General features: G+C 38.1%; 1 protein-coding gene across 2 annotated transcripts; it reads left to right on the forward strand.

Moving 5' to 3' along the window:
• On the forward strand, nucleotides 1-26,016 carry ALX1 (ALX homeobox 1). 2 transcript variants are annotated; one of them, XM_040655424.2, is made up of 5 exons: nucleotides 1-1,853; nucleotides 2,356-2,629; nucleotides 4,830-5,134; nucleotides 8,598-8,726; nucleotides 21,051-26,016. In XM_040655424.2, the coding sequence occupies exons 2-5, from the start codon at nucleotides 2,398-2,400 to the stop codon at nucleotides 21,369-21,371; spliced, it is 987 nt and encodes a 328-aa protein (XP_040511358.1). In that variant the 5' UTR covers nucleotides 1-1,853; nucleotides 2,356-2,397; the 3' UTR covers nucleotides 21,372-26,016. The 2 variants fall into 2 exon arrangements, with proteins under 2 accessions (XP_040511358.1, XP_025010336.1); XM_025154568.3 differs by having other exon boundaries at nucleotides 2,372-2,629.

Genomic DNA, 26,016 nt, shown 5'->3' on the forward strand with positions numbered 1-26,016 from the left:
AGTCCGGGTCTGCCCCCCCTCGCTGAGAGCGCTGCCGTCGGTGCACGGCCGCTCCGGGCCGCAGGGAGAGAGCGAGCGAGCGGCGTCGCCGTCGAGGCGGCTCTCGGGACGCGCATGTCCCCCGGGAGGGCATCCGCACTACTACGGTCTCACTGCAAAAAGTCCCGCTGCTGTGCTGCTGCCGCTGGGAGCTGGGGTTTTACGGTTTTACGGGCACATGAGATGCTCCTTGTCCTCGACACCCCTAGGGTTTACTAGCTGCCTTTAAAGAGGGACGTTTATTGGGATAAAAGTGGATTGCAGGCTGCAAGAGCGCTGCATGTGTCTTTCATTTAAAAGACACCGAGAGCTCCGGTTTTTGTTTTTTTTTGGTTTCTTTCTTTTTTTTCTTCTTCTTCTCTTTCTTTTTCCCTCCCCCAAGGCATTTAGTGCTTTTAAGGCACAGTTATAAACAAGCTGCCGGAACGTCGGCACACGGAGATGCGGGCGGTGGGGCCTGGCGGGGGGGGGGGTAGCTGGGAGAGCATCTGCTTCCTCGGGTTTGCAGCAGGCTTTGCTCCTAAAGATGCAAGGCGGAAAATGTCGCTTCTTCAAGAAAATCCAGAGAGCAGAAGGGGACCCCGGCACTGGTCCTTCTCCTCGCCGGGACCCCTTCGCACGAATCAGCTCCCCATCCACTTCTCCACGAGAACTCATGCACAGGAGGCCAAAGCAGACCCCAGCCCCAAACACACGCATCAGCCCCGACTCCCCCCAGGTGGGGGTGTCAGAGGCAGTGCTGGGAGTGGGGTGGGCGGAGTGCGGGGTGCAGCTGTCTGCGGTACAGCTCAGCAGCTGGCGGGGAGGGCACGGTGTGCCCATGTGGGTGCGAGTGGGGCTATGCAAGTGGGGTGATGCAGGTAGCTGTATGCTGCGTCGGCGGGGAGATAGCTCATTCAGGTCTGCCATTAAAAATAAAGAAATAAATAAATACATACATATATATTTTTTCCTGGAAAATATCTACCTAGATATCTGCTGAAGGAAGAGCGGAGCTGCTTGCCTGGAAGTGTACTGGACCTGAAGTGGCCTTCTTATCACCTCTGTCTGGGTTCACAGGAAAGGTCTCAGTAGCCCTGGCTGACCATCACCACACCTACATCTCCGCTGCTCAATGAAGCTGCTCTTCCCCCCCCACCGTGGGGGAAGGGTTCTCCAAACTCATTTCTAAAACAGCCTCATTGAGACAGATGCGTTCTGGCCCACGATGTTGCAGCACTGATCTGAACAAATCACAGACCTGATTTGTGTTACTCGTATGAGTAGGGAGTGAACTTCCTTCCTCAGGGAGCAGGGAGCAGTGTGGGTCTTGCCTAACAATTTTGTGCATTGGGGGTCTTGTCAAACAGTTACCAGTTGCCTAGCTCTGTCTCATCTACGCCTTAAATCCTGCCTATTGCCAGTGGACCAAGGAATGAAACACTTTGCTCATACTTTGTGTGACAACCTCTGCTTGTTCAATATTCACAGGAATGCACATGTGCAAGATCATTTCTTCTTTTTACTTCCTTAGGTTCTGCTTTGCCATTCTCTGTTTAACCAGCTCACACTAACACACAGAAGTGGACTGCAAGTCTGCTGCATAGAAGCCAATTTCCCTTTCAGGACAGCTTCTGAGCAACTTTTACTTTTCTGTTTCTCTGCTTCCCATTCCCACTGCACGAACAACATTTATTTCTCTCTTCAGTTTTAGGACAGAACTGCTGAGCTACTTAGGGAAGAAAGAGCATTGGTTCTTCACTGCTGCTTGAAAGAGTGGGACTGCAGCTACTGAGCTTCATTTGGATTGATTACAGGAGATCCTTTACTCAAGGGTATGTGCCCCTGCAATCCCCGAGCTGCGCCTCTTGGGGAGCTGGAAAAGAGGGAGGGAAGCGAGAGATCCCTCCCTTTTCAGGATCCCCAGAGAAATGAGAATGGGTCGCAGAAGGGAAATGTCTAGCGACCCTCCCTCTCTCCCTCCCTTCCGTCTCCCCTCACCCTCCCCGCACATGTGTGTGTGTGTGTGTGTCTGTCTGTCTGTCCGTCTGTCTGAAATACATCTGTCTGTCGAAAATGGGCCTGGAACTCCCTCCTGTGTTGGGATTAGGTCTTGGGGGACCTGGGGTGGAGTTATGGCACTCGCCGATTTTCATATTCATTAGAAATGGGAGGTTGCGTAAGGAGCCCCGCTGAGCTTCAAGATATAAAGCAACTTCAGGTTCCCCCTCTCAAGACAAGACAAATCAAAGGCTTGGAGGGAAAGCAGCTCCCTGAGCTCCGTGTGCCTCTCCCTCCCTCCTTCCCTCCCATCCACTCCCCCTTCCCTGCTCACAGTCCGGCCTCTGTCTAGGGGAAGAGGCTCTCCGACAGCCTTAGATGATTATGGATTTTCTGAGTGAGAAGTTTGCCCTGAAGAGCCAGCCGAGCAAGAACAGTGACTTTTACATGGGAGCAGGAGGCACTTTGGAGCACGTTATGGAAACTTTGGACAATGAGTCCTTTTATAGCAAAACGTCAGGCAGCAAATGTGTGCAGGCCTTCAACCCTCTGCAAAGGGCTGAGCATCATGTGAGGCTGGACAGGACATCACCCTGCCAAGACAACAACGGTAAGGTGACAGTCCAGCTGCATTCTGCTCCTTCTCACCGGGTCGGCCTCTGCTCCTGCCCGGGAGAGTGGGGGCAGCCGCGCAGCCTTTGGGTGCTGGCATGTGAGATGCAGCCTGCTAAATAACAATTATAACAACACTATCTGTAACATCAGTAAGAATAATGATGATAACAGCGATGCAAAAAAATGGGAAAAGGCGACTGCTGGCTTGGAAGCACCCTTCGCCTTTCTGCTGCCCTCTCCGCCGGCACCGAACAAAGTTGCTGGGCTTTACCCCCTCCACTGGACACGCAGCTCGGTCAGGGGAACAGGCGGCGAGGAGGGAGGAAGGAGCCGGGCAGGGCTGCCGGGGAAGGGCCGCGGCGGAGCGGCGGGGCCTGGTGGTGCGGGAGAGCTCGGCTGCGGCCCCGGCGGAGGCTACAGAGAGCCCGGGGGCGCTGCCGCCTGTCCGCCCCGCTCCGCTCCGCTCCGCGCCTGGCTCGGCTCGGGGTTCCCATTCCACCTCTCTAGGAGGGACGGCCCCGAGGCTGCAGGAGCGGAACCCGGCGGATCAGAGAGGCACCTCCGCGGGTTGGAAACGGAAGGTCACTTGGTCGTGTTCTGCTCTTTAAATAACTCTCAGAGATTATAGTATTTATCGTTATTATCGTTATTATTTTTACTAAGCCACTGAATAATGTGCAGTCGACAAGGCGTGTGATTCTTTGTACGAACTGAAAACGATTTAGGATTTAGGTAACTCACACGTTGCTATTACGTATTAGTGCTTTTTTGTGCCTTTTTGTTTTGTTTTGTTTTGTTTTGTTTTGTTTTCTCCTAGCTGATCAGCAAAGGAAAACGTGCTGTGTTTTATTTATAAACAACCCAGAATTTTGCCCTTTATTGCCCCCGGATGGAATTCATTTTTCGGGGGAAAAAAAAAAAAAAAATTAAAAGCCTGTCCTAAAGCAGCATCGGAAATATGGTTAAAATCAGTTGCCTTAATGAGACTAACCATATCCCACGATTTCTGGCTTCATGTAGGGTTATTTATTTATTTCTTCGGAGAACATCCTTTTTGTATGAAACAGTCCACAAGAAATCATGACAGAGTTCTGCAAGTGCAACTTAGAAAACCTGTGGAAAATTGATTTACACATTTAAATCTTTCTTAATTAGCTCATTTAATGAGTGCCTTAGGGGCGCTGGGAGCATTTCCTATCTATGTATGTACTGATGGTAAGTATCTCAAAATTCCATTTGGAATCGCTCCGGACTGAAAGAAAACAAATTACTGAGAAGGTGAGAAAACACCAAAGCAGGCTCCTTATCCTATGTGACATGACAGCCGTGTAAGTTCTAATTTCAACACTTTTAAACGTTTTTTTTTTTTTTTTGCCCGTTTCTGAGAGCAAAATAAAGTTCTTTCGAATCCTGTAACACATCACATGTCTTTGTTCTGATGTGAGATGTGTAAAAATAGAAAAATAGAAAATGCTTCGATTTCTTGTTAAGATGCTACACAGAAGTTTTGTCTGTACCACTCAGATTTTACCTAAAGATGAATTGTTCCAGCAATCCTTATACAAAGTATTTGAAACAATCTCTTTTAACATGTTAACATTTTGCAGAAACTCTCTACATTTTCTAACCATAACAAACTTAATTGGAAACAATTCCACTTTACAAATCCAAGAGAAAGTATGTGGAATCTATTGAGTTTGTAAAGAGAAGTTGATTTTCAGTTTCATTTGCTTCTTGATTTGTCAGTTTGCAGCTATTTCCTTTACACTAAAATTATTCTGTATTTTATATAAATAGATAGATGTTTGTCTATCTGCTTCCAAGTCCAAAGGGATGTTTGCCAATAGCTTTATACCATCTATAGGAAAAATTGCTTTGCACTAAGATTTCTTATCTGTGCAACTGAAGCTGATTTCATGGACTATAACCTACTTTAGTGGCAGCATAAAAACACTCAAGTACTCTCCGCACACTGAAATATTTTAGATGACATTTTCAAATACAATGCTCGGTTTAAATATTGTGATTTAATACACTTATTCTATTTTTGATTAACATTGCAGATTCCTTTCCCACCATCTCACACAGAAATAGACATACACAGAATCTGGTTCCCTATGAAACAGTTTTGTATGTACCCTTCACTCTAAAGCCCCTCATTTATCAGTTATTTCCCTCCCCTGCTTTGTGTACAGTGAACTATGGGATTACTAAAGTGGAAGGACAGCCTCTTCACACAGAGCTCAACAGGCCCTTGGACAACTGCAACAATCTGAGGATGTCTCCGGTGAAGGGGATGCAGGAGAAGGGGGAACTGGATGAACTGGGTGATAAGTGTGACAGCAATGTCTCCAGCAGTAAGAAGAGGAGACACAGAACAACTTTCACCAGTTTGCAGCTGGAGGAACTGGAGAAAGTCTTCCAGAAAACTCATTACCCTGATGTCTACGTGAGGGAGCAGCTAGCTCTGAGGACAGAGCTCACCGAGGCCAGAGTCCAGGTAGGATCCAAACTTAAGGATTTCCTTGACAATTTGTGCATTGCAAGAACCAAGAAATGACACTTGGGGATTGTGCAAAAGCCCACAAAACTAACATAAATTGATCACTCTGTTTTATTTCTTTCTAATATAAGGTGTGGTGCTTTAGTGCTAAAATATGCTGTTATTATTATATATTTTTAAATAGTTTCTGTTGCTGTTTTAGCAACTTGCTTGACAGAGCAATATCAATATGAAAGCGCTTTTGATATCGGGTAGTCGTGCTTTAATGTCAGAATTCCAGACACCAAAGGCATGAAGTGTTAATGTGTAAAGATCCCATTAAAGAAGTATGTTTTAAGTAGTTCAAACTATTAATGATACAGAACTTGACCGTAGAGGATTCTGCATGTGTTACGGCATGAAAAACACAAATCTAAAGAGCACTCAAATTGCTTGTTTATACCCAAAGAGTAAGCAATGGAATTGCTCATATTTATAAACGTCTGTGTGTGTGAGTTTGTATGTGAGTATGCATGATGAATACGTATCACAAGGACATAATACTCTCATCTCTGTTGCATGCTTCAAATTAGGAAAATTGGGAAGTACATTTGCTTGTTTTTAAACTTGCGTATCCAATGGATAATGTTATTCTAATTTTTAGAACAAAAATGTATTTTTGGCAACTTAGTACAGTATCTGAATATTTTAACTGCATATGAAATTGATTCATTCAGTATGTGCATGTACAGAAATCCAAAGAATATTTGTGACTTTGGATGTATAATGGTGAGAAAAGAAGCTAAATGTCCAGGAAATACATCCCTTTCCCCATTAAGAGATCTTCCTTTAGAAAAGCATGTGAATTGCATTTTGCAAGTTTACACAATTTTTAGAGATCTTTCCTGTTCAGGTAATACTCATCATCTCAATTTAGGGAATAGCAGTCCTGTAGATTCTTGCAGACTGGGATTGATTTTTTTTCAATTTAATGGCTTGAATATGATAACAACTTCACAACTTGTAATGAAACACATACTCTCGCATACATATAGAGAAATAGACGTCAACACACATGCATACAACTGAAATTAAACCAGGATCACTTTCAGAAATGAACTCTGCTAATTAATTTTATAAAGAAGTGCTCTTTTCATTTCTGCTCAACCAGATGGCATCCTCACTGTTGTCATCTGAAAGAAGTCTAAAATCATCTGTCAGTTACACCAATATGATATCAGTGATTTTAGTAGAACTCAGTTCGGTGATTTTTAACTCTTCAGATTCTGTGCAATCTCTCCCCTCCAAATCTGGGACAGTATTCCAAGTATGACTTGTATTCATTAGGATTTACTCGTGATTAAAAAAAAAAAAAAAAAAAAGTTGCTATGATACAGTGTTAGATGCTGTTCTTACAATTGCATAATTCTGGAATCATGAGAATTACTCCAAGAATAAATTAACAGACAGAACAGGGAGGGGAGAATGGAACAAAATTTGTCAATTCATTTTTTCTCTCTCAGTGTTCTTTAAGACTTTGAATCTTCGTATGGTAAAAGTATTAGAAATAAGAGAGTAAATATGAAAACCTGTGTGTCTGCACCAGACTTTCACAGACTATCTATTTCCTTTATAAACTTTTTCCCCTTAACAGATAAGTGATCTTCACATTTCTTATATGCTAAATATGAAAGGAAATGGTGATCATTTTTATTCAGAGTAGCAACAGTATTCCATCACAAGATTAAGCAATTTAAAATGCCTTACATCATTAGAGGCAAGCATCTGGTAATTCGAGGATAACAAGCAGCAGATTTTTACATTGCTTTGTGGAGGCAAATGGTTACTTTATCTCTGCCAAGAGTCAGTTTCTAGTAAAGCGATGTAAACAGAAACATTTTTGGGGATTGTCAAAGGAAAAAAATGTGCGCTTTTTTTCCTCCTTTAGCAACTATAAATTCAAGCAAATTGTTTGATTTAGTTTAGCAGAATGATCAGCTGGATACCTTGCCCACATTTCCCTTCACCGCCATTTCATCAAGATTCAGTTTAATATTTGTTGCGCATACACGCAGAGGGAGCCAACCTGAATTTAATTTATCTAAGTTGTTCTCTTTCCTGCTGCATGTCAGTGAAGTAATTGGCACCCATTTTAAGGAGATTGTCAAGGTCTTTTTTCAATGAAAGAGCCTCATTACTAAATTCCCTTAGTGTGTTCTTGGTGCCTCCTGTGGAGACAGAAGAATTCTTTTTTCCTTTACTTTTCTTTTTGCTGAGCCTCAGGCATAATAAATAATACAGATTTACCAGGAAAGCTCTTAAGAATATACACTCAGCTGTTACTTGCATGGGCCTTACTTTGATTGCTGACTGCATGTTAAAAGACTGCACATATTAAATTTCCAACAAATTCTTGAGAATGAAAATTATGCTCTATTTGCATCAAAGGAAAGTTGAGTTCTCCAGAGACTGAAGTAAAAAAAAATAATAATAAAAAAAAAAATTACAAAACATCGTACCATCAAGGACCAGAAACCAACTCTCAAAATGGGATTCACAGTCACTGTTTATAAAAGTATTAATGTACGTATCTATTCAAATGGGTTCACCATTCATCTAGGAAGAAGGCTAGCCAATGTCATTGTTTCCATTAAAAGAACCTACAGCATTCTGTTAATAGCATAATTTCTTAAAAAGAGTCAAAATTAATTTGCTGAGTAACTAAGACTTAGATCATTTTAATTTTATAAAGGGAAAGTTACTTTCCTTAGCAGTCTCTTTAATTAAACAAGATGAGTCTTATCAGCCCAAAGCAAACTGTCTTAAAGGTGAAAAATTTGAATGTTAACTAACAGTGAAAGCATATATATAATAGATTTTGAGATAACACATGACACTCAAAACATCATACAACTGTTCAAAGGTTAAGTATAAAGGGGGCAGCCTTAAGCTGATAAGTAGGCATTGTTTCACAACTAAATTATTTTGTAATCTAAGTGTCATTTTTTTTTTTCTTCTATTGTCAGAAACATAGATACTTCCTAACATAAGTATGAAAATATAATATAAACTATGGTCTGATGATTTTTTTATTATCTTCCATTACTGACAGCTATGATCTTTCCTTATAGAAACTGGGATGGATAGTCTTGATGCTAGCTTTTCCCGTCTTTTCATTAATTCAATTAATGAAGACTGTATATACCTCCAAGAGACAGAGCATGGGTTGACATATCAAGTGAACAGTCACTTGAAATCAAGATAAAGTCTCTTTACAATGTGGCTTGCTGCTACTTGGAGATGTTTGTTCTACTAAAGAACTGACTGTCAAAATTAACACTGCCTGACCAGCTGATCATTCCTCTATGATTTTTTTTTTTTGAGGCAGTAGAAAGGAAGCGATATATACTTTTTAAATATCCAGAAATAACTACACTTGTAATTTAGTATATATCTTGACTATTTTTCTTCTTTACCGTAGGTTTGGTTCCAGAATAGAAGAGCAAAATGGAGGAAAAGAGAACGCTATGGGCAGATCCAGCAAGCTAAGAGCCATTTTGCTGCCACTTATGATATATCTGTTCTTCCAAGGACTGACAGCTATCCTCAGGTATGCTGAAGACCAAATGGTACTTTGGTTCTCCACTTGTCATAGGCATGTATCTTCATGGAAGAAGCATGAAGACTTTCAAGTGTTTATCTTTTTTTTTCTTTAGACAAGTTGCCAAGAGCTGCCATTGTGAACAACAGTTCCAACATCTAGAATGAGTAAATAACTCCTAAAATTCACGTACTTTTAAATGAATGATCTTGGAAGCTGCATTTTCCCATAAGTTATGCACTAAAAAAAATTGGCAATATGTTTGTAGAGCTGATTAGATTCTGCACATAAATTTATGTGGGGTTTTGAATAACCTCTAGGTCCATACACACATTCTAGATAAATTACGGACTTGTTGAGGTTGAGAGGAATGATGTCATCAGGGCTAGAATTTCAATTCTGGGGTTTTTATATTTTCAGGTATAACTGTCTTAAAAACTCTGCTCATGTATGCTTTGTTATGATGAACCATAAAATATATGATCATTAGGCATCTTCATTCTGATGCATTAAACATGCATAATTTCTTTATGGACCTCAGTAGCCAGTTGAATGCAATAAGGCTTCTGCTATCATGAAACATTTTTATGGCCATGAATGATGAGAACTGAATCCATACAGCTTCAAGATGGAGACAGGAAGAAAATAAAGCTCGCTTGAGCAATAGTAGTTTGTTTCATTTCTTCATCCTTTTTCTTTTCTTGCCTTGCCTCACTCTATGTCATTGTTTTCCTGCTTTTTTGTTTCATAACACTGAATACTTTTGCACTGAAGCCATTACTTGTCATGTCTTTTGCTTCCCACTGTTTTTAAAAAGAAAAGTCTCCAAACAAAGTGTCCCTCTGGTAAAGTCCTTTCATACTGGTGTCTTGATGCCCTTCCAGTTCATCAGGTAACAGAATCTCTGCTAAACTTAAAAATATACTCATATTCAAAACCATTATTGGCTATGTCTACATAAGTTTGCTTCGGTCATGATCTGCCTTTGCTGAATCAGATTAGTTTAGGACTAAAGACCTCAGGTTCAAGTGTCATCCATCTCACTTCAACTGCTTTACCTTTCAGAAGGCTGTTACTAAGTTCATTGTTAGGGACAGATCTAGCTTGTGTTCCAGAAGCTCAGAATATAGACACCACCATTTCAAACTGTCGGGTACCCATCATTCTGTGCATTAACATTTTATAATGTAACAGTGTAGTATTCCAAATTACATCAGAAACCATTGCATGATACTTAGGACTGTTCAGCCTGGAGAAGATGAGGCTTGGAGTAGATCTTATAGATGCCTTTAAGAATTTGAAGGGAGGATGAAAATAAGATGGAGCTTTTCAGTGGTGCCCAGTGCCAGGACAAGAGGTAATGAGCACAAATTGGAACACAGAAGGTTCCCTCTGAAAATCAGGAAACACTTTCATGCTGTGTGGGTGACAGAGCACTGGTACATACTGCCCAGAGATGCTGTGGAGTCTCCCCCTTGGAGATCTTCAAAAGCTGCCTGGACATGGTCCAAAGCAATCTGCTTTGTGCGTTCCTCCTTGGGCAGGGGTTGGACCAGGTGACCTTCACCCTTCCCACCTCGACCATTCTTGTGATTTTGTGGTTGATACTGTGATTCTGAGATACACTGTGTGTTAAAGTAGGAGGACTCAATACTTGTCTGAAGACTACCTGAGTCTCAGGTAAGTGAGTGCAGAAAAAAACCCCAAATAATCAATGACTTGAACCACACCTAGGCAGATGCACAGGCACTCATAGATCTCAAGGTGTTCAAGTATGTTTTGAGGGACTTTCTGGCTACTCTTCACAATAGGTAAACTGTGACACAATGAATAGTACTTAAGCTTTGAGCTTTCTATCCCTGACTCATTTTTCTAGACTGAATCGGTTCTATATAGACTAATCTAGTACTTCAAGGGGGACATCATTTACAAATTTTCACAACAGTCAAAAGTTTTTTTAGCATGAACTAATGGAATAACTAAGTCATTTGCAAGTACTTAAAATTGTTGTCCTAATAATAATTTTTTAAAAAAGAAACACTTTTGAATTATAGGAAACAACCACTAAAAAAATCTAAACCCTATGAAAAGTCAATTTTGTATTTTCATGTTGTAAAAAGATGAGAATAAGAAATGGATATAAAGGAAATTATCACATAACAGACAATGTAAGTTTACATTCTTTCTAGCCTTGTGGTGATTCTTCAGTTTCATATTCTTAAATCCTCATGATCAGTAAAACCATACACGTATCATGTATACAGTGCTTATTTCCAGTGAGAACACTTTCAAAAATGAAAATCCATATTAAAAACACAATGACCACTAACATCCTTACATTTAAATCTTTAGAACTAGATGTTCATTTATAAGTACCTCATTCACAGAAAAAAGATGTTTGATATATGATTTGCCTTTAAACTCATTAATCTATTTTACAGTTCAGGGAAAAAGAGAGATTTAAAATTGTGATCTGCGTGTTTGGTTCTAGTATTGTATCATAGAATCATAGAATGGTTTGGATAGGAAGGGACCTTAAAGACCATTCAGTTTCAATCCCCTTGCCATGGGCAAGGTTGCCACCCACTAGATCAGGTTGCTCAGTGCCCCATCCAACCTAGCCTTGAATGGGATGGGGCATTGTCAGTGGTTTACAGGCTAGCTTGTCGCAGTTCCATGACTAGCGGGGTGGAGGGATTTCACAAAATCTTTGCCTCCAGAAAAGGGAAACAGGGGACCCCAAAATAATTAAAAACAGCAACAACGATCTGAGGAGAAAAAAACTAATATATTAAATACGGTATCGGAATGCAAGATAACACACTATAGTACAACATAACTAGAACTGAAGCAAATAAATCAAATATAATGAGAGAAAGAGTATCTGAAAGCTGTAGGCCTTACAGTAGCGCTGAGATGATGCGTGCAGTCAGGACGAGAGCTGAGGGAAGAAAGAGAGAACACCACGTGACTTTGCCAGAGGTAATATCTCCTCTCTGATAGCAAAGCCCCCTGGGGAAAGTAGTTCTTCTTCTCTTCTGGACAGGTGCCCAGAACTGGAGCATTAACACTTTAACTTCCAGTGCACTACATGATGTTATGATGTGGAATACCAGTAACTGAAAACCATAAAACCATGACAGGCATCCTCAGTTTCTCTGGGCAGCCTGTGCCAGTGCCTCACCAAAGATTTTCTTCCAAGCATCTATTCTAAATTTGCCCTCTTTTAAAGCTATTCCTCCTTGCCCTATCACTATTAGAATATGTAAGTCGTTCCTCCTCCTGCTTATGACTTCCTCAGGTACTGGAAGGCTGCAACAAGGTCTCCCTGAGCCTTCTTTTCTCTAAGCCTATCTCCCTCATCTTTTCTTCATAAGAGAGATGTTCCAAGCCCTTTGGTCATCTTCATGGCTATCTTCTGGACCCACTCCAACAGCTGTGTCTTTCTTGTGCTGGGGACCCCAGATCTGGATGCAGTACTCCAGATGGAGCCTTACAAAAGCAGAGTAGAGGAGGACAATAACCTCCCTCTCCCTGTTGGCCAGGGCAGCTAGCTGTTTGAGGCGGCTCAGGATACAGTTAGCCTTTGAGGCTGCAAGAGCACACTACTGTCTCATGCTCAGCTTTTTGTCCATCAGGACCTTCGAGGTTTTCTCCACAGGGCTGCTCTCAATGAGCTCTTCTCCAAGTCCGTACTCATATTTGAGATTGCCCTGACCCAAGTGCAGCACCTTGCACTTGGCCTTATTGAATTAGGTTCATGTGGGCCCACTTTTAAAGCCTGTCCTGGTCCCTCTGGATGGCATCCCTTCCTTCTATTGCATCAACAGCACCACTCAGCTTGATCATCATCATTATACACTGATTTTCTAGGAAATTCCTTTAATTCAGTACTTGGAGAAATCTTGTATGTGTAAAAACTAATGCAAGAAATTAAATCAAATTTTTGTTGTTGTTGATATTTTGTTTTCTTTGTGTACAAGAACTCTTACTGTGAAACTGACATCACCAAAGATTAGACAGGTTTTGCTATGCTTTTAGATAACTATATTTTCCTGGATGGTGGAACACAAATCATTTCAGCTTGACTACAAAGCTGTTACATGGAGGAAAACAACCTCTTTTGCTGGTGAAAAATACAGAGAATTTTTGAAAATGTATAAAATCAACTTGGGATATTTACTGATGTGTGGCAGAAGAAACAGGAACAAATGTGAATTTCTGGAGTGCATTATATGAATTTGAAGTCTGAAGATTTTTGCTTTGAGTCCTGTATATTCCCAAGATGGACTTACCACTTGCATTCCATCAGAAATATTACCCTATATTACAGGCAACAGAGAGTGTGGAGATCCCTGCTTAATCTCTTCGCTAATTATCTTAATCGCATACAAATTAAGAACATGATGCTGCTATGCATTGTGTGACTATATAAACCTGAAAGGCTTTCCTATGAGGAAAAAAGCTTTTCAATTTATTTCAGAGGTTAGTGTCTCAGAATTGTCTATAATCCAATTTAATTTTGTTATTAAATTAAAAATCTTTATCTCTGAAATAGTAACAAACTTTTTTTTTTCTAGATAATTTTTTTACTTTGCTAATTCAATTGACCTTGAATTATTTTTCTAGTCTGTGGAATTTAGCTGCTGGTTTTTTTTGTGCAAAACTTGTTGCTTAGTTGGCTGTCAAGAAGTTAAATATTTCCTAACCTGTCCAAATTCTGCACACATACATCATCTCTAAGAGGCAACATCGTAATAAATGGGGAACGAGTGCAGTATCACTCTGCAAATTCATTGGCTTCATTAACAAGAGATACTTGGTTCAGTGGTTCAGTCAGCTAAATACACTGTCTAGTGCTATTTAAAATGTCTTGGGATATCTGTGACACTATTATGGTGCTGAAAAACAAGGCTTATGAGAAGCACACACCATTCAGAGGAAGCAGTTAGTGGTGAGATAACTCTAGACAGCCATGCTTAGGAAATTTAATCAAAAGGACTTTTATGACAGAGACGGTTCCTTTTAAAGTTGATAAAAATCTGGTCAGTGAAATTGTCTCTTCCTAAAGTAGAAAGAAAATAAGTAAGATGATCTCTAAAAGTGAGTTTTTCTCTCTGTTGCCTAGCTCAATTGTAGACATTTAATAAATAGTTGAATTGAATTGTATTATTGAAAAGCAGATATTTTCCACTCCATCTAGTCTATTTCCACACTGCACATCTTTTCCTCTTGCTAGTTCCATGAGTCCAGTTCAGTACTCGTTATTCTTCTAAGCTGTTCTGAAATGTTATTTCCTGCCACACTGTTATACTTTTCTTCCTACTATAATGTGCAAAATTTGCTTGTTTGTCATTTTTACTTGAAAATGCAGGCAAGATTTGGACAGGACTTATATTACTTTCATGTAAAATCCAGCGTGGTGCAGGTGGGAATCCTAGGAGAAGGCAAAAGTATTTTTAAGATATGAGAGCTGAAGAGATACAGGAAAGAGGATATAGAAAGAGGGAGAATATTGAAATCTCAAAAATAGAAGAGAAGACGCTAAAATTTATATTCCACCATGAGACTGATAAATCAGTTAAATATGTTGAAGGGCATGGCATCACATGATTTGTTTAGGCAATAGAAGAGCATAGAAGTGGTATCAGTATACATGTGTTATGTGCTAAGCCCTTGGATCACCATTACAGTTCTGCTCTAACCTTAGTATATATGGTTAATTCTCATTAGCAATAATCAAAATTACATGCTCCAATTAAATTTTTCATATGGCAAGTATTATACACCACATGTTATATGACTTAAAAATTCTTTTAACTGTAGTAGACGTACAAATGACAGTTAATCACAATAGTTCATTAAAGCTATGGGTACGCTGATTAAGTAGGAGTAGATGTGGTAGACATATCTGAGTTAGCTTCAAAGAAACTTTATCACATACTCATGCTATCTAGCTGTGACAGCGTGGAACTCAGGCTGGGCCACCATTTGGGTAGTATGTTGCTTGCCACAAATGTGCTGACTGTCACATTGCTGTGGTTGATCTTCCAACAAGAGTAACACTTCTCATCTTTTTGGGTGGTGTCTGTTCCACACAGTGCAGTTTGCTCATTAATTTTTTACTTTATTCTTGATTCTAAAATATCCCAGTTTGTGGTGAGACTTCTTGGAGTCTCAAAATTTTCTTACATTATTTTTTTTTCTGTAAACATGTATTATTATAGCTCAGTGAACAGCTTCTGGGGGTTAATTACAAGACAAATCCATTTTTCTGAGGTAGGAAATTAATTTTAATCATATTTTTCAAGCATGATGTATTGTCTTTAACTGTATCATAGATGTGAAATGTAATTAATTCTGGATTCTTAAATAATCTAGATAAGAATAAAATTATTCTTATCTGGCCTTGAGACTGCAGGGGGAGAAGTTATGGTTTATCTACAAAACTCGATGTCTTTTTCAAGTCCAGCACTATTTTGCATCTTGGAAAACTGACTAATCATGGAATAAAATGAATTTTATATCAAAATTTTATTTAGTTCACAATATGTAAGATCTACATGTGGGCTGAATAGGCCTATCTTGTATTTTAGAACTGTAACACTAAGTCTCTGGCTTCCAAGTGCCAACTTACATTTTATGTACATATTTGAAAATGATGTGTTGCAGCTGTCATATGTGCCTGTACCCAACAGAGTGCAGCTGATCTTCACAAGCTCACCAGAACCAATGTCTGCTCTAGTACAGAAAGAATAACAGACTACACCAAGAAGTATTCTGTCTAGATTTCAAGGAAAAATACAATGAGAATGGTAAAACTTTGCAACTAGTTGACCACAGTTGTTGTTGAAATTCAATAGCTGGAGTTATTCAAATCTTGACTCAACAGGGCTTGAGTAACCTGATCTAAATTCAAACTTAGCAGCAGTCAGGTATTTGGAGAAATAATCCTAGAGGTCATTTTCTGCTTAATTTTTTCTATGAATCAATGATTTTGCAAACTTAGCAAGCACAGGCATCTCTAACCATACTTTTGATGTTCCAAACAAATTGTGGTGGTAAGTGAAAGGTGGCCAAATTACTTGTGCTGACGAGGAACAGCCTGCAGGTTATACATTGTAAGCTAGTAGTTTTGAGCAGTTCAACAGCAATTGTATTTTAATCTTTTTTATCTGCTTAAAGCAGCCACTTGTGCAAGACCAGGTTTCACATTTTCTGGAAGTGCAAGGATTGTTGCTTCACATGAAGAAAGGAGTGACATTGTTTGGTGTTTAGTCCTTCAAAAATTGTATGTTTTTTATAGTTAGGATAGTCCTTAAGTGCTCAGTTAGTGTCACTGTTGTCCCCCTTGCAATGTAAAGGAATGTTGTAAAAATAAAGAGAATTTGTCTAACTACTTCAAGAATAACATTAATAACTACAAATTATATTTATTATAATAGAATAACATAATATATATATTGCATAATACAATAAGTTCATATCTAAATATCTTAAAGGTGATTCACTTTTTTATTTTATTTTATTTTATTTTTTCATGTGGAGAACTAAAACACATATCCCGAAGATATACAGAAGATGCATGTGCTTGTATTTGTGTGTCTCTGGTCTGGATAGGCAGCTGGCTGCAATAGCATGGGAAAAAACAAAACAAAACAAAAAAAAACTTTAAAATGCAATATATTTGGTGATGTGAGTACCAAAGCTGCGTAAAAGATAGCAAACCTCAGAAAATTTGAAAAAATGTGTTTATGCAATTTCTCCAGGTCTTATACAAGAATACTGAAGCTCTAGGATTCTGGTATTTTTACTGAAAAAAAAGCAAAGACACCAAGAAGGATGACCTATTACCTCAGCTTATTTTCTTCTACAGTGTCAAGCACAAGGTCATAGGCTTAGGAAGTAACATCATAATCACGTTAACAAACATAACTCTCCAGTTATATTCTTGTCACAGCTATGCAATTCTACATTTTTTTCCCCTATTGGGACGGTGTGTGTGCGTGTGTGTGTGTATAAAATATACAGTAGGTAAATATATTGAAGGGCTCTGGTAATTTCATGGTAACCACAAGAGCAAAGCTCAAGCTATTTGTGATGTTAACAGAAACCAGAGATGTACTGCATGTATAGGCTCATTCACAGTCTCTGAATTGCCTTTTATATAGTTCGTGGATCACACAAGAGCTTAAGAGGAAAAATATTTTCTTTAAATTCATGTACATAATGTCCCCTTTCCTTCCAACATACCAGAAGAAGGCCTGATGATTTTGACTTATTGTAAAACATTACTGTATTTATTTTTAATACAAGAATATCTTATGCACCTCGATTTCCCTGTAAGTAATTTATGTTGTAAATCCTTGCTGAGAAATTAACATCTAATAACAAAAGGGAAGTCATTCAACAAACTGAAATGAGCAGAAATTTGATATGACTAAAATATACTTCTGAAAGACATAGCTGTCTCTTGAAAGAAGATGTAAAGCTTTTCTAGCATCTTAAAGCAATTATGAAGTTCAGTTAACTAATTTGAATTCCTTCCTCTAATGAAGAAACCTAAGGTGACACTTAGAAAATTTTGGCAATGTATAGTTTATTTGTGTACTTCTTTAACAAAACATTGATATTTCTAGGATTTGTGGCTGAATACTTTTCTCATTTACACCTGTGCAATCACACTGAAGTTAAATTGAAAGAGATTTGTCTAGGATAAAAATATCAGAAAAACAAATGGCGCTAAACATAGTTTGCTGAAAACCAAACTAATAGGAAAATAGAAGGAAAGAGTGATTTTTTGGTACCTTCACACCACATAGGTTATTGGGAACTTGCAAATTGAGCCACTGAACCTTTTGAAGTCTCCTCATCATGACCATATTAAAGGCAAATTCATATGTGCTCCTATTTGAACATATATATATATATATATTTGAAAACTATTCCCGTAATTACATCTGTGCAGTCAGACCAACTGCAGCATTTAGTATGGGGTTTCTTAAAAAGAAATCTGTGTAGGTCAGATAAATGAGACTTTGTTCCACGCACTGGAGAAGATGAGCTTCCTCAGAATTAGCTCCCATATTAGAAACTACATGGATGCTTTGGTCTATCTCTAGGCAAATTCATCCTGTTGAGAATGTTTTGAGATTAACCATTTGGCTTGGAAACACCATCAAAAAGAACAGTGTTATGTTTGCATCTGCGTGAAATATCATTTTTTACCTGGATTTTTTTAAACTGTCTCGACTGTTTTTCAAATCAGTAGAAACATAACAGCAAAACCAACTGGTGTGAAACAGCATGGATATGGGAACAGGAAACTTGTTGTCAAGGAATAAAGGGAAAGAATCTTAATTTATCATTGCTGCTGCAATTAATGCACATGTAGTCATGAAAAACAAACAAACAACATTTAAAAGATTTTACTGTTCCTGTACAAAAGAAAGGCAAGACTTCTGTAGAGATGGCAGAGTTTCTGGCTTTCTCAGTTCATGATAGAATGTGTTCAGTTTGTACTTTCAAGAAAAGGAAAAGATATTCTCTGGATCTTATTGGCTGTCAACTGCTATCTTCTTTACTACTCTTCTTTATATGCTCATCATGTGCCACGTGGCTCCAAAATCCCTCCTTCAAAACAAGTTTGCAAGCAATAATAAGCAGCAAGTCTTGAATGACTTTTCAGTTGCCATACACTTAAAAATCATACTTACCAACTCTTTCAGGGTCCTTTATTTCCTTATTGTCAGAATCAAAATTCTCAGATTCTGCAAAGGATCTGAATAATCTTCCAGGCAGAAGGATACTCAGTAATCCCTGAATCCTGAGCCATAAGAGAGACACTGATGTCTTCAGGAATATTTGGTGTGATTGAATGCAACAAACTTTCTTAACCAAGGCAATGGTTTAAACAGGTCTTGATAAGATATGTACTTTAATCCCCCAAATAAAACACTTGTTCTGTGAGGACTAAATTTTTTTTTTTTTTTTTTTTTTTTCTGATTATAAGTGAAAACAGACTCAGGGTAATAAGGAAGCTGAAAATCATGTCAAACTGTGGAGGGTCTCTCATGAGCTGATGTTTGAGAGAAATTTAAAAACTGCTGAAAGTAGGAGGTGAGGATGAGAATTACTTTGTCCAGCACTGAGCAGAGGAAGCTGAGGGAAGGCCTCATGGTGGCCTATAGCTCCTCTGTGACAGAGACAGGACCTGAGGCAATGGCATGGAACTGCATCAGGGAAGGATCAGGTTGGATGTTAGGAAAAAGCCCTTCACTGGAGGGTAGTGGGCATGGAACAGGATCCCCAGGGCAGTGGTCACAGCCCCAAACTGCTGGAGTTCTAGGAGCGTTTGTACAATGCTCTGAGACATAGGGTTTGGTTTTGGGTGGTTCTGTGTGGAGCCAGGGGTTGAACTTGATGATCCTTGTGGATCCATCCAACTTGAGATATTCTGTGATTCTATGAAGAGCTCTGAAACTCTCACTAGAGTCTCTTTCCTCCTGTAGATCGCAGGAAGTCCACAGGAAGGAGGAAAAATCCTTGATCAGCTCCCTCAGGCACCTTATTCACTTCATTACCTCTCAGCAGATCACCTAAGATATGTGGGAGAAGATGCTTGAGGTGTGCCCAAATAGTTGTGTGTATGTGTCTGTGCGGAAAGGTAATCTGCATTCATGTGAGGGGGTATGTTAATGTGCATATGCCTGTATGTGTAAACAGGGAGACTGGAAAGACCAAGAGTTTGGGAACCAAGAATTTGCTACCATGCCTTTTCCCCACTTTTCTGTAGGAAACCAAGATAGAGAAGTTACTGGTTCTTTTCTACTGTCAGAATTACCAGAGTCCAGATTAGTTTGTCAGCTCCTGTGGCCTCTGCTAATACAACTGTTCAAAATATTAATTATAAAGTAAGACTGTAATTATCTAATTCTTTCTATCTGCACTATATCTCAACTAGATGAGTTCAGCGAACCACAATTTATCTTTTAACTTGTTGGTGATTTGGGGGATATGTGCTATTGCAAAGTATTAGGATAATGGGAAAGAGAACACTTAGAGTTAGAAGAATTTTTCTGCCTCTCTCTGTGACTCATTATTCTTTACTTCCAAATCTGATCTCAAATCTGATAGTAAAAAAAAATCAGCTACAAGCATAACTTGCATTTATTAAAGCCCAAATTCCTTTGTCTATGTATCTGCAACATGAAAACAAAATTAAGTGTGAAGGCAGAATTCACTTTATAGTGCTAACCAAGGAGTAATTGCAATTACTCCAACATAAAGCAGAGAACAAATATTTGGGCACAACCTCCATGCATCAGAGCAATGATATACTGAATAGACAATGGGTTTTTAGAATGAAGACAAATTTAGCAAAGTTAAACAACAACAACAACAGCAATAAACTTTAAAGGATACAGCTCTTGACTAGGAACTTCTGTACTGTGAATGACACAAATGCCTTGTATCGTGACATATTCTGGTGTACCACAGAATATATATATTTTTTTAATCAACATTCAGGAAGGACATATAAGTAAAAGTGGAAAATAAATAAAAAGCTATATAAGAGAGCAGTGAGTGGAAGTAAAAAATGACTAAGGAAGTCACAGTATGCCAGAAAGCATATCCAGACAGTTGTGACAGAGAAATCCAGACTGCAGAGAGTTTAAAAAGATAGGACAGCTGCTGAGTATGAAGTTTATTTGATTAAAGCAAAGTGAATAGAGGATGGATGTAAGAATGCAAGGTCTGATAATGATGTGCTAGACCTCGAAAATCTTTCTGCATGTTACTCTAGTGATAAATATGTGAAAAAAATACCTATGTATAGTGTCTATTCATAGACGACAGAAGAAGTTCTGAAGTTCAGAATGAAGTTTTAAGTGCCTGCCAAGTATAGAAAACATTACACATCAAAGCTTAAATATATTGTTACTCCAGATCTTCAGCAGACATCACTGGTAACCACAAAGTTTGTCTCCTAGTCTGTCATGCAATGTTTTCCAGGGACGTACAACACAGTTTGTTTAGGCTGCAAGCTGAAAAAGAAACTCCCTCAAGTGTAATTTCATATTAGAAAAAAACAAGCACAAAAATAATTTTTTATCTTAAAACTATCTTTGATAGAACTCCAGGAAAAACTTTTGGATGTAATATCAAACATGTCTGCATTTTATGGATTCATTTGTAGGCTTCTCAGGATTTAATTTGGTAAATACTTCGGAGGAAAACCTAGTTATGAATGTATTAAGTGAAATCAAGTAGTGCAGAAAACAAAAGATGAAATATCTATAATTTAATCTTATTCATTTTTATATATTCCAGATTCAGAACAATCTGTGGGCGGGGAACACCGCTAGTGGTTCTGTGGTTACTTCCTGCATGATACCACGAGATACTTCCTCCTGTATGACACCTTATTCCCATTCACCCCGGACAGATTCTGGCTACACAGGCTTTTCAAACCACCAGAATCAGTTCAGCCATGTGCCTCTCAATAATTTTTTCACTGACTCTTTACTTTCTGGGGCAACCAATGGACATGCTTTTGAAACCAAGCCGGAATTTGAAAGGAGATCTTCCAGCATTGCAGTTCTACGGATGAAAGCCAAAGAGCATGCTGCCAATATTTCCTGGGCTATGTAATATAGCTGTACCCTTTCTTCATATCTTTTTTTTTAAATAGTAAACTGAAAGCATTTTTATTTTCCATATTTAAAGGACACAACAATAAGCTGCCGTGTGTGGAATGCTAGAAATCACAATATACGTGATGTCTGCTTACAAAAATGCAAAATCATATTTAACAATAAAACTTAAGAATAAACCATATAGATTTACCATGCATCAAGTTCAACAAACCCTCTTTGTTTTAGTTTTTATATAGAAACATGTTTTGTTGTACAACTTGATGAAATATGATTATAGAACTTGCAAAAAAGAATAAACCAATTAAGCAAATATGTCTATGCCATTGGTTTTTAGCAATTCTGTATACAAAATTAATACTTTTCAAATTAATACTTCATAATGGAAGAACTCTGTAAAGGAAAATTCATTTCTTGTATTAGAACCATGATGTAAATCTCTAAGCACACCATGCAGAGAAGGAAATACATGATCACTATGTTGTAGGTGGAATTTGTAGACCTAAGTTTCTCAATACTGTGCTGTGGCTCTGAGCCAGCTTGCTGCTTTTCTAAATGCATGTAGAGCTCACTGGAGTTGTAGCAGTGCATAACTAACATAATGAGAAGGTAGTCCTTCATTTTATGAACTCAAGTGTATTCCTATTACAGATTATGAGATTTTTAATAAAGATATCACTAAAAGCAGAATCAGTTTTTAACAGAGTTTCAAAGAAGTGCACAAATTGTGTAAATCAACTAGTTTAAATGAAATATTTAAGGTTTCAGATAGAATATCTTGAAACTTACAAACCAGCAACAGCAAAATCCTACTTCCGCTCCAGTCTTATTGTTTTTTGCTATGCTGTGGTCAAATTGAAAAGGAAAAAATCCAATAAGTCTTTCCAATTTCAGTCTGTGGCTGACCTCAAGATGCTATAAGAGTACATTTTATTTAGTTTTACAAACAGTTTGTTGATATTCTGCTTATTTATTTATTTTTTTCAAAGTGTAAGACTTTTTCTCCCTTTAAAGTCCATTGGAAAAATCTTTTTGACTGCAGTGACAGAAGGATTTGGCTCTCAGCTCCCAGCCTATCACAAAGGAATTAAAATGTCAGCAGACTTTCTGACATTTCTGGTGGAAAAAAAAATAGAGAAGAAAAATACTTTACATCTGGAGAACTGCTATCTACTTTGATTTACTTCTCCTCCCTTTCCCCTGTCACATTCCAGGCTCCTTCAGATGAGTGAAATGTCAGCCTCTTTGAAAGCAACAGTTAGTCTCTCAGGTTCATAAAGGCAAACTAAATTAATTGAAATAAAGAAGGACTCACACAGCTGTGATTAAACAGGATACATGTCTCTGAGTACCCCCTGCTCCTTACTTTTCTCTCTGGACATTAGTTAGAAAAGGAGCATAGTGAGGGGAGAAGGGAAGATCAGGGGAGCACATTTTATCACAGCAACTGCAAAACTATCAATACTCATAAAAAAAAAAAAAAAAAACCACCCTCAGAAACTCACAGCTTGCCTCTGTGAGGCTAAACTTGAAAACAAAAACAGGAGATGGGTCTATTCTGTAGTACTTCAGTGGAAAAATTAGACTTAAATTTGAAACCATTAAGATCAGTTGGAAATGGGTATTTTACAGTAAATTCTTAGAAAAACTATCGAAAGAGACATACATATGCTTGAATTCATGGTTTCCTGATTCTATTCTTCTTCTGAAAATGAACTTCAACTTTCGCCTGAGTAACTGTGAAAGAGTATTCTGGCTAGAACTTATCATTTCCTTTTGTATGGTCTGCTTAGACAGAAGTAAAATGAGCCTTATGATTTAAATAAAAAATAATTTTATTAGTACAGGTAAAGATACTAGTTTTATATAGACACTTGCGCCAGATGCACAACTAGTGGAAATGCAAGTGTTTCCTTTATTTTTTCTTCTTCAGTTTCCTCATAATCCTTTTTAAAGTACAATATATAGAACACATCAAACAAATTTGCAGATAATCTTTATAAGGTTATCATTACTGGACCAAGAAGCAAAAGCTGGAAAAATTAGCCATTGTTTTTCTTGTTGTCTGTCTTTTAGTTTATTTATTTTGAAAGCAGAATTTGTAATTATTTTATTGTGAAGTCCAGTAAGTTCATTTTTACAGGGCATTTTATGTCAAGAATAAAATTAAACAAATTCTAGGAATTTATTACAGTGACAGACTGCTTGGGGAAAATAAACATCATTTTTCAAAACATTACAACATTTTTAGATGCTTGAAGCCTCCAAAATTAAAGGGGAAAATAAAAGACTGTCATCTTCCTACTGATTTTAATTAAATGAAAGGGATACAGTTCTAATTAAATTTTCTTCCTCAGTTTTAGCATTGGAAATTATTTGTTACATTTTGCTAGCATACCTTTATGCATTCGGCAAACAGGTATTAAACCCTTCATTAAACCCGAGGTGTGATAAGTTGCAGACCTGCATTAAGCTTGTCATGCTCTTGCATCAGCCTTGTCTCAAAGAATGAATGATATTCTGTCAGCTGCAGTATTTCATTTAGCTAATGAAAAAGTATCTTCATGTTAGATGTCAAGTACTACAACAGGGTCACATTCTGCTACTTTTATTTAGTACTGCTTTACTCCATGTGTAGATGCATTGATGTGAGTGAGACTACTCACAGACCAAATTGTGAATCACTTGTAAAAGTTTATTCACAATGGCCCTATTCATGCAAAGAGTTGCTCACCACAACATGAGTAATCGGTTCATAATCAGACCCAGCTTAAGGTACTATTCAGCTCTGGTAAGGATGGCAGAATCTGGCCCACACTGGCTTAAGGCCAGACTCAGACTTTTTAACCAAGATGAGTAGCTCCTTATTCCATAAGCAGTGCAAGTAAAGCCAAAGGGTCTATTTGTAGCGTTCTCTTTTCATTAAAAAAATCTTGAAAAGAAGTATTTCTGTGTATACAAATAATTAGAATAAATTTCTATTCAAGTAAATGATCTCATTTCTTACTGGACTATACTACTACATTTGTCAGGACTTGTGTTCTAGTTTTTTGATTGTATCCACTTAATGATTTCTCAGCACCAGCAACTAATCTTTTCACTGTTTCTTCAACATGTGGCAGATGCACTAAAAACAAAAGGAGGTGATTTACATAGTCTTCCTGCCAAGTTCTTTAACTAATGCTTGAGACATGTGATCATCATGCAATGCTGGGCAGTAAATTTCTAGGACTTCTTTGCAAAGAGTCCCTGTTCTGTTAAAAGAGAAAGTGAAATATTGTTGTAATTATTGCTGTGAAGAATTTGTGATGACAAAGTGCAGAGCTGTTTTTCCTTCTCCTATGATTGATTCATTAACAATTTGAAAATGTTAAGCCTGTGTTTCAAGTCAAATTTTCGAACAGATGTAAATTCATTCATGAAAATTAAAAGTGCTTTCTAAGATTTGTACAGACTCATGTGAATGATGGACAACACTGCATTTAGCAACTAAAGACCATCCACTTACCATAAAGGTGGTCAGAAGAGTTTGACACAACTGATGATTTCTACCTACAGTTTAATTGGCAGTGTTACACACCACAGAAATGTATCAATGAAGGCAACTTTTGTTGCTGAGAAAGAGCTGAAATGAACTGTATTTCTTACTTCACTTCTTTAATGTCATAATATTTTACGCTGTCAAGTGTTGAAAAATTCCAGTTCAATATGTTAAAAGCATTTTGTTTTGACTGTAAACTTTACAGTAAGGCCGTGAAATATACCATTTAACAAATACCAACAAAATGCAGTATTGTACATTTAATACTGAGATATTTTAAAATGAAGTAAATACTTATGGTTGCAAAGAATAAAATATTACAGTGTTTTTAAAATAATACAGATGAACTAATGGTTTCTCAATAAATTTCCAGATATTTGCTGATCTGATGAGAGATAAAACTGATCTTAGAATACGTAAACTGCTAAAATTCAGAATGTTTCCAGGGGAAAACTGTTGTTTTTGGCAAAGGACTGTCTTGTTTTCTTTTTCCTCTAGCACTTTCACAGCTAAGTAACAAGTGGTCCACCCATCTAGTCTTCAGAATACACTCTTATTATCCCTCTACAATGATCATTTAGGTTTGTCTGGTATGTGAAAGATAGTGAGAAGTTACCCAAAGCTTATGCCAATAGCTACTTCTTTATCCCACTTATTTAATATCACTTCTGAGCAGCCGAAAGAAGCTGAAATACTTATCTGGTTAAACTTGGTTTACAGCTGCTTTGTATTGCCAGTGCAACACAAAACAGCTGTGGTACACTGGTGAATTATCACTTGAAATATTGGCAGCATAAGCAAGCTTACTAAGTAAATATCCAGAATGTAAAGCTGCAGTAGTTTGAAGGAACTTATTTTAGATTTAAATTGTGTAAAATAAGCAGCAGACTGGGCAAGTACTGAATGTGAGGCGTATGTATGAGAGAGGCAGTGTATAGCGAGTATGGGGGTATGATGACTGGAATGACAGAAGAATCTTCTGGGGGGAGGGAGACTCAGGGTCTCAGGGTTCAAATACAATCCACTCTAGGTGTTATTGATTTTTCAAAATAGGAAAAAAACCCACAGTGGAGCTTTCAAAATCCATTGTCTTCTATAGGAA

Source organism: Gallus gallus, chromosome 1 (genome assembly GCF_016699485.2).
Source record: "Gallus gallus isolate bGalGal1 chromosome 1, bGalGal1.mat.broiler.GRCg7b, whole genome shotgun sequence".
Taxonomy (NCBI): Eukaryota; Metazoa; Chordata; class Aves; order Galliformes; family Phasianidae; genus Gallus; species Gallus gallus.